The sequence below is a fragment of the Cibotium barometz genome, chromosome 37 (genome assembly GCF_041138505.1).
Source record: "Cibotium barometz isolate CiBa-2024 chromosome 37, ASM4113850v1, whole genome shotgun sequence".
Classification (NCBI taxonomy): domain Eukaryota; kingdom Viridiplantae; phylum Streptophyta; class Polypodiopsida; order Cyatheales; family Cibotiaceae; genus Cibotium; species Cibotium barometz.
In genome coordinates this window covers 31922524-31931513 of record NC_141082.1, presented here as the reverse complement: position 1 = coordinate 31931513, position 8990 = coordinate 31922524, and the positions used below count along the sequence as shown (strand labels likewise).

Here is an 8990-nt window from a genome sequence, read left to right as displayed (position 1 = left end):
ACAAGACCAAAAAAAAAAAAAGAATTTGGCTCCTGTACGTAGGGTGATTTGTTTTTTTTGGAGATTAAAAAGTGGGGAGCTAGCCGTTGACGTTGCCCAGGGGGATGGAGAGGATATATATATATATATGTATATATATATATGTGTATATATATATATGTGTATATATATATAGGTATGTATATGTATATATATAGTGAAGATTTGAAAAGAAGAATCCAATTTAAAAAAAAATCTTCTTCTCTTGAAATGGGTGCAGAGCCCTTTCTTCTCACATGAGGATAATTGGAATATTTGATTTGTAGGATTAATAGGAGCCCTCTATTATAGAAATTCTCTGTGAGATGAGCTTAGCAATTATGAGAAGAGGCCCTTGATCTCATTAATGTGCTGATTTCATCCGTTACGGTTGGATTAGGGAGAGGTTGAGCATCCATGAAAACCACCCTTTGATGAAGAGGGTAGTTTCTGCAATTCCACTTGTGGTTTTTTACCTTCTTTCCTTGCCCTTGATCTTTAATCACATCGGATCCAAGGGTGCACAAAATTCACATAAACATGCCTTCTTTTATCCAAAGGTCTTCCACACCTTCTCTTCTTTATCTCTTGGATTTTTGAATGAATTTTGTCTTTGTCCAAAGTCCTTGTACCCTTGCTGCAGATTCTTCTCTTCTTTTGCAAGTATTTTGAATTTGTTGAAAATCCTTCAAATTTGCTCCAAGCCAATAACCTTTGAGTAAAAATCAATTTCTTGATTTTTCTTCAACTCTCCATGACCCAAATTCAATACTTGAATTTACCGTGCTCGGATACCACTGATACCACTGTTTTATAGGACCATGGTACATGAAGATTAGATTATTCCACAAATTAAACAATAAAAGAAATAAACCATAACATCAAAGTATAAATCAAGAGCATGAAAATCAAAGAACACGAGATTGGGTACAATACACGGTATTTAAACCATATTCATAAATTTAGTCCTTGGAGCCATAAATAGCATAGCTTTTCCAAAATTGGGCTTTTACAAAATTGAACCTTAGTTCAATGCTTTTAAAGCATCTCATAAAAAATAAACCTTGCCCAACATATGTACAATGGGCCAAACCATACAAAATTAAATATTTAGCACACATGTGCTTGGCTAGATAATCTTGTCAAATGTCCACCTTGGTTGTCTCGAACTCATGATCTATACTCCACAATGTTAGATCACAATTACTTTAGAATCACTCACAAAAATAATTATAACAAATGGAAATCAGTCACTACCATGCATCACACATGAACCATGCATCACACATAATTAATTAGATTCACTTCCATGATAAAATATTTTGGAAAATCTCACTTCGGTGATATTCACCTTGGCAACGATTTCATCTTTATGAGGGGTTCCAATTGCAAGGCTTGCAATTTTTGAATGTTGCAAAGTAATATTCTACTTCATGAAGTCGTACCTTGAGTGCAACATTTTCTTCTCGCAATTTGTCAATTTGCTCAAGGAGGTAAACAGACCTTGGTGATGCTAAGGGAAAGCTTTGGCATGCTTTAATGCAAATGCCAGTGAAGCCCATCTTAAAGTTGGAGTATAGATAAATACCTTTGATTACAGTTTGTTGGAGTATAGATAAACACCTTTGATTACAGTTTGGTGGTAGACTATTTGTTGCAACTATGAAGATTTAGTTGAAAAGTTGCTTGCTATAATGTGTTGCCTTCTTTATGTGTTGACTGGCAAGCACTACATCTCCAATGTTGAGGCATGTGAATTGCCCTTATAACAAAACCTTATCCTTAAGTTTTTTAATATTTATAATGTGGTGGTTGTTGTTGATGCTTTGACAAGTGTTGTTGATCCTGGCTATTGCTGTTGTGGCAACCTAACTAAGCAAGTGGGTTTTGCCACGAATGTCTCGACCCCTATTGGTCGTGCAAGGGTGAGGGTATGCTTGTCGAGTTGGAGGCCTCAAATGCTTGTAGTCAGATTGTGGGGTGATGGTGAGCTAGAGTACAAAGGGTTGTTGAAGGTGAGAGGGGCCTTGCACATTTATAGAAAGAGGGAGTAAATATGCTCCCCACAATCCTCCACCATATCTAAGGCTGGGTTCAGACTGAACTGCAGCCACAACAAAAAGACATAGGACAGGGGCGTTGCTTGTGAGTTGGCACAGGAAGATTGGAGAGCTTTCTGTCAACGGCACAGCTAGGAGGACGAGCCTCACTCCCCTGGCACTCCACCGGCCATAAGCAAGGTTCAGTGCATCACACGGGGATGATCTCTCGCCAAAGAAGCCAAGATGAGTGTGTTTGCCACGTCTCGAATCTACCATTCCACCTCCTAAGAACTCAGTAAGGAGGGCTGTTGCGTGTGAGTTGGGAAAGAGCAACATACTTGTGTTGGAATTGGTTTTTACCGCCAAGGTCTGAACCCAACCTAAAGATTACATTCTATAATTTTATGAACGATCACTGATGACAAGTCTCATGATTTTGTATGGTTCTTAACTCACCTCCTTTTAATCCCCATTAAGGAATAAAGGCCCCCCAAGTTCAACAATAAGGCTGTGAGACCCCCGCCCATTGTCATTGTGAGAAAATCATACGATGGTGCATGCTCGGCCATTGCCCGCCCATCATTTGTGAGTCTGAAAACGACCCAACATTGGTTGTAAAAGAATTTCAAATTGCTGCATGAAGGCGCGGGATCCTTTGAAGTTTACAGGCCTAGTACTTGTACGAGACACCGAAAAATGCACAGACTAGGCGACGGCCATAGCCATGGCCACCACAGCCTCCTATCTGCCGAACAAACGGTGAAGCGGCTCGACTTTGAGGACATCCCCGTCAACAGCACCATGCCGAACCCAACCCATCAAGATCCAAGGGATCTACGGGCAACGGCTCTGCAAATCCGCAGGTTTTTCCCGTCACATGAAGCATTAGGGTTAGGGTTTCATTTCTGATAGGAGCTAGCATTAGGGTTTGATGCAAGGTAAAGATTAGCAAATTAAGGGCAGAGGCAACAAGCTCACTTGGGAGCATGGGTAGAAGAAGAACAAGTTCAAGATGTCTTTTTATTTAATTTTCTAATAAGGATGAGGGCTCGTGTTTCATCTTTGTGATATAACTAGGGGTATGGTTCGATTTCGCGCATTTGATAAGAATTTGTTTTAGGAACTTCGTGATGAGACTCAGGGTTTTTTCGGATTTGAGGTGTACTAGGTTTAGACTGTGGTAACGTCTGTTTTGGCTGTTTTTCTCAAAAACCTTTGTTTTCTTAGGGAGCTCGAGAGATGCAGAGAGGATATGTCTGACCCAACGGAGCTTATTGAATCGATCCAGGTTGCTGCAGCAGAGTACGCAGATGTCGACACATCAAAGCTTTGGGTAACCTCAAGCTTAATCCACTACAAAATGCACAAATTAAGATAATCAAGAGCTGTCAGATATTCTTCCATATTGATAATCAAGCTAGTCAATCCTAATCAAGCTTTTGTATGTCGCAATGCCAGCCAACCTTTATGAGCATTTCTAATTATTCTGGTAATCTGAAAAGTTTATAAACCTGTGAACGTCCTTGCTTGCTCTGTAAAAGATAATCTTACGCAATTAATGCAATCCATATAATGGAAGCATGCCACTGTCTCAAGGCATTAGCTCAGTGGTTCGAGCCCATCACCCTTAATTGGAAGCAGAGATTTCACAACCCATGGAGGCACCTGGTGGTTGCCCCATCCACACAAGATATCAACGACCATTAGCTGCTCTGTCTTCATTTGTGATGTTCTTGTGGTGACAACAGCTTGTAATCTGGCTCCTCAAAGCTTCGCTGCCTCTGGCACAGGGCATTGGCTGCTGTGGATATCAAAGATTGTGACTCTGCTCCGATGCATGGTTTTCTTAACAACTGTGCAGGATGTTCAACCTAATTGGCTGAGTGGCTAACTTGTGGGGCCCATCCCCTGGTTTATCTGCTGCCTTGAGTGGAAATCATTTTCAAGGGATGTACACCTTGTGGTTGTCTGGTGTCTGAGTATGAAAAGAACCATGCCACCATAGCTAAACAAGAGAATGGATGGTCTTGTTTGCAAGTAAACTAAAGGCATTCTATCAGACCTAATTAAGCTGATTGCTTGCACATAAGTATATGCCTAATCTTACCGAACTGCCAGAAAGTCCAAATAGAGTATCTGACCTTGAAAAGCTGTTGTTTGCTCATACAGGAAGAGTATTTGTGTCTTAAAAGAGAATTTCTTCAAGTGGATACTGAAAATCTGTTTTTAGAAAGCTATCTGGAACCAGGAGAGTCGGCACAAGAAGATGTGACTGGTAAGCTCTCCAAATGCATTTCACAAGGTTTTCTTTTCTCAGTCTGTGCTTTTCATGCAAAAGTGACAGTTCCACATACCGATGGGCAAAGCCATGAGTGACAGTTTTGATGGGATTGCCTTGATAGCCATTGGTCAACAGTTTCGGACTTGAAAGGGGATGGTTCAATAGTCATGGGTGGACACTGCATAATCTTGAAAGGGGATGGCTTTGATGGTCATTGGCCAGTAGTGCCTGGTCTTGAGTCATGGGTGGACACTGCATAGTCTTCAAGGGGTCGGCCTTGATTGCCATGGGTCAAGAAACTAAGCTTGGAAGGGGGTGGCCTCAAGTCATAGGTGTACTGAACATGGTTTCGAAAGGGGATAATTTTTTGATTGCTTACAGCCATGAGCTGACATTAACTAACCTTGAAATGGGGATCATCTCCCTGTTTTACTGCTCATGTGTATGTTGAGAGTGTATCCTATTATCATATTGGTGGTTAGGTAAGCTCAATGTGCTCTATTAGCCACCTTGGGGGTTGGGTAAGCTTAGTGTGCATTTCCACCCCCCTCACTCTCTTTAAATCACTCCCCTAAATTCTCAATCAACCACACATTCTCTCCACCTTTCTTGTGGACAATTCCTAATGTTTTACCAAGAAAATAACTTTACTCATCGCCCCTTTAAAAAATTAAGCCTTAGTACTTTTCAGAACGAGAATCTTGCAAAGCATCATCCATGTGTTGAGGCAGTTGGTTCAAAAACTCACAAAGAAGACGTGCACTGATCTGGAAAGAACTTGGTGGTTGCTTGCAGTTCATGTTCACTGAGATGAGAGCTGCCCACATTGCTGCTGTGTGATGAACCTGCCGCTACTCCTATTGCAGAGCTTGTTAGAGAGCTAGATCGCTTAAGGACTGTGGTGGACTCGGTGATCAGCTGTGGAGCTTTCTATTTTGTTGCATGTGGCCAGTTCTGGCAAGATATTATCTGCACTGAGTCTGCAGTATTTGATATGCAGCTCCTGCATCAGCACATTTTGCAACTGATTGAGAGGATACTCTCAATCAATTGAGAATTTGCGAGTTGCAACTTCCAGGAATGGAATCTGGATTTAAAGCTAATTATGGCTCTATAAAAGCTAAACTTTAATCAGAAGAGAAAAAAAAACAGAGTGAACTCTGAGGAGAAGAGTGCTTTAATACCATGATAGAAATTATGGAGGTAAGGAGGATTAAAGACTAACATTATGAACATGATTAAATCAGGCTATGGTGCATAGACAGCGTGATTCATTACCATTTTGCTTGTTAATTGGTCGAGTGTGAATTTCGACAAACTTAATAATAGGAACTACGGAGCTAAGGAGGATTAAGGACTAACAGTTTGAACATGATTGTATCAACTTGTAAACACAAGATCAAAACATGCTATAAAGAAGATTTTGCATCAATCATTCAGCTCTCAAATGAGCAAGAGTTACAAGCCTTTTTATATCTCAAACAAGTGCACGACTTATCTCCACCATGATCTGTGCGCGATCTCCATAAATCACTCCCCTAGAATTTCTCAGTCAACACTCTACATACTGTCCACCTCCTGGCATTTTACCAAAAAAACAGCTTTGCTCTTAACTTTTAATCCTCCTTACCTCCATAATTACGAAAGGCACGTGTGAACTCTTGTCACTCCCAACAAATGCAGAGAACACTTGCCTTCCCTCAAGACACAAATCTCAAATACAAAAATAGAGTGAACCTCTTGCCACTCTGGTGTAGACCCAACAATTTTAACACTTACTTACCACCACAGGCTATTGGCTATACCCATGCTGTCCCTTCCCTTTTGTTTGATTAGTGGCTTATGGCTCTTCTATGCTAATCATTGTATATGAACCTGACCGGACATGTTTTTGTGTCTATTCAGGAAATGAGTTGCATGATCTGGAAAAGCAGTTTGCTGATATACAGTCCATGTCAGCAAGAGAAGGTCAAGAAATCAAATCTCTCATCAGCACATTTGTTGCAGGTACAGTTCAGAGAACCTTGTATACCATGCTAGAAAACAGAATTTGGGGGTTCTTGTGATTGTCGTGCATATGATCATATGCAACATGAGCATGGGGTGATGACTTCTTTTGGTGTAGAAGTGGAGAACTTTCCCCATCTGATGGAGTCTGCTTTGAATCACTTTGATGAGTGTGATGAGAAGGTGCTTTATAACCATTCCCTACTCTGAATCACATGATATTGGAATCATTCCAGAAAAAAGCTGTAGCTGATACATGCCTGCTGATTGTTTGCAGAACCAGTTCCTGGAGTCGTCAGAAGTGCTGGATGATGAAACGGTAAGTGGCACCAGTAAAATTGGTTCTTATTGACAGGTGGCCGATCAATTATGACTGTAGATGGTCTCTTGCAGCTAGTGTTTGTACATATTATCTACTTGGGAGACAAAGCTACTGCAACAAACGGGCCTTTGAAGCCTTTTGAGAGTCTGAGCTTCAGAGGTTCTCTATTTAGCTGTTGTTGATTGGGTTTTAGTTTCTAACACAGTTTTCCCCCTTACAGATTTGGGGTCCTCTGGAGTGGGCAACACTGTTTTTATTATCACATTGCAGCTGATTGAGTTGTATTCAACCCTTGTGTAGCTGAGTTGGCATCTAATATTCAGCTAGCTTTGTAACTCTCTTGCTTGACTTGTTTCTCGTCTGCGCATTCTCCTTCTCCATATTGGACTTTGTCCTCTGTCCTGTTGCCCTTATATGATGTCTATATGGTTGAAATCCCCTTATCTGTTACTCATTGGCCCTTTGGTTAGCTTTGCTTGCTCCTCTTAAGTTTGGATTATTCAAGAGTCTTGTCTTTGGTGGACTTAGATTGCATTTGGAAGTTGCAGGAAAGATTTTCCCTGTTGAACTCCGAGGCAGATGCTGATCTGGAGCGTAGGGTTCATGAACTCGCAACACTTGCTGGAAACATGGAGATTGAGGTGTGCAAGTTTTGAAGGCCTTCCCTTCCTCCTCAGACTGCATGTTCAACCTTGAATGCAGGATGTTGTATCAGTGGCCTGATTTTACTATGTAGTTTGGATTTGCTATTTGCAGATATTGAAGCTGGATGCAGAGACTTTGAAACAAGAGGAATATTACAAGCATCTACAGTCCTCACATGATATGCATACCACGTAACCCCATCATCATCCTCCTATCCTGTCTTTACTTGTGAAGCTAAGAGGATGTTGGAAACCAACCTAATTCAGCTGATGTGTCGGTTGTCTTGCAGGCAAGACCTCCTCAGCAAAGTCTTGACATTTTTTAGTGACTGGAGTGTAGATGGGTGTGAGAATGATGTGGTCACTTTCACTTTTAGAAGCTCAGCGCTTAAGCAGAAGAAAGCTACCCAGACCAAGCACCAGAAGCCAGTGAAGGAAGTGCCGTATAAGCTGCGTGTCAAAGTGCACCCCAAGACTCTGGCTGTAGAGAATGCACAGGTGGGTGGTTGTACCTTAAATCTTATTATGAATTGATCCTTAATTATTTCAAGTATTTAAGTAATTCTGCATAATTTATGCAGCTTGAGCCCAAGAATGACGCTCCTATTGATGATATGCTCAAGGAGACGGTCTTCAGAAGGTAAGCAGAAGTGCATGCCTCATGATTTTTAATGAAGAAACCTATGCAGGCTAATGCTTACATGTGGACTCTTTCTTTTAAGGATGATGCATTCTATGGAAGTTTCGCCTGAGGCACACAATGATCTGGAGTTCTTGTTGAGGAGGGTGGGGCAATGGATCTCTTTGAGAAAATTGAATGCCTAGTGCAGCACCTTAGTTGGACTCCACGACAGAAGATGGGTTGTGAGGCAACCTCACTTTGTACCATATCAAAAGATCCTGTCAATGCCTACCTCAAATCTGGTAGCCATGCTTCCTTGAGAAATTGAAAGCAAACATGGGTTTCGTCTTGTTTTAATTCAAAGTATGATGCTTTGATATTGTCTGATATATTGCATGGAAGAGCCCTTCATCTTAACTGGACCAGTTTTTATGAGCATATTACAAGACTTGACTTGTTTTGGGGTGTTTTTTTCATCATTAATAATCATTTTTTCGACTCAAAATCTTAATTTGCAAGATTGCAATTGATTTCTAAGCAGCTCTGATGTGCCTAGCATATAAATTAGATAGGGTGCTCAATTATGTCAAAGGTTTACCATGTGGATAGGATAAACTTTGGCTGTCCATCCCTGAGTTTAGATGTGAACTTAAAGATTTCAGTATGAATAATGCATTTATAAAATTGAGAAATAAATGAACAATGGGCAGGCAAGCAAGTTAAAGTTACTAATTGACGTGTTCTCCTTGCACAAATCATGGTTAGGGTTGCTAATTTCCCTTGCTAAGGTTTTCCAGCAGAAGCCCGAGTGGCAGGGTTCTCTATCCAAGGCACCGAAAATTGCACCTGTGCTAGGGGTTTGTAGTGTCTGAGGAAGCTCCAGCTCCAAGGGCAAAGGAGGAATCATCCCCTTGGTAGTATGCATTTCTGGAGGGACTTGTGGTATTTAGAATCTCAACCGACGATGCTGTAATGGAATGGCCTCCACAGACATGCATATGAAACCCTTATACAAACACATCTCTGCAGAGGCGAAAACCAAGTTCACACAGTT

General features: G+C 41.1%; 1 protein-coding gene across 1 annotated transcript; it reads left to right on the top strand.

The window, feature by feature from the left end:
• The first annotated feature begins 2661 nt into the window (after positions 1-2661).
• Positions 2662-8441, top strand: LOC147617181 (uncharacterized). Its single transcript, XM_086776786.1, has 11 exons — positions 2662-2923; positions 3288-3393; positions 4230-4335; positions 6247-6348; positions 6467-6531; positions 6626-6667; positions 7219-7311; positions 7427-7506; positions 7605-7812; positions 7896-7954; positions 8037-8441. The coding sequence occupies exons 1-11, from the start codon at positions 2757-2759 to the stop codon at positions 8137-8139; spliced, it is 1131 nt and encodes a 376-aa protein (XP_086632912.1). The 5' UTR covers positions 2662-2756; the 3' UTR covers positions 8140-8441.
• Positions 8442-8990: the final 549 nt, after the last annotated feature.

What these genes read in the sequence shown, in the direction of transcription:
- LOC147617181 (XM_086776786.1), top strand. Translation starts at nt 2,757, where the DNA reads ATGCACAGACTAGGCGACGGCCATAGCCATGGCCACCACAGCCTCCTA. An exon ending in CATCAGCACATTTGTTGCAG is followed by an intron (nt 6,349 to 6,466) that starts GTACAGTTCAGA and finishes CTTTTGGTGTAG; the next exon opens with AAGTGGAGAACTTTCCCCAT. An exon ending in TGGCTGTAGAGAATGCACAG is followed by an intron (nt 7,813 to 7,895) that starts GTGGGTGGTTGT and finishes TAATTTATGCAG; the next exon opens with CTTGAGCCCAAGAATGACGC.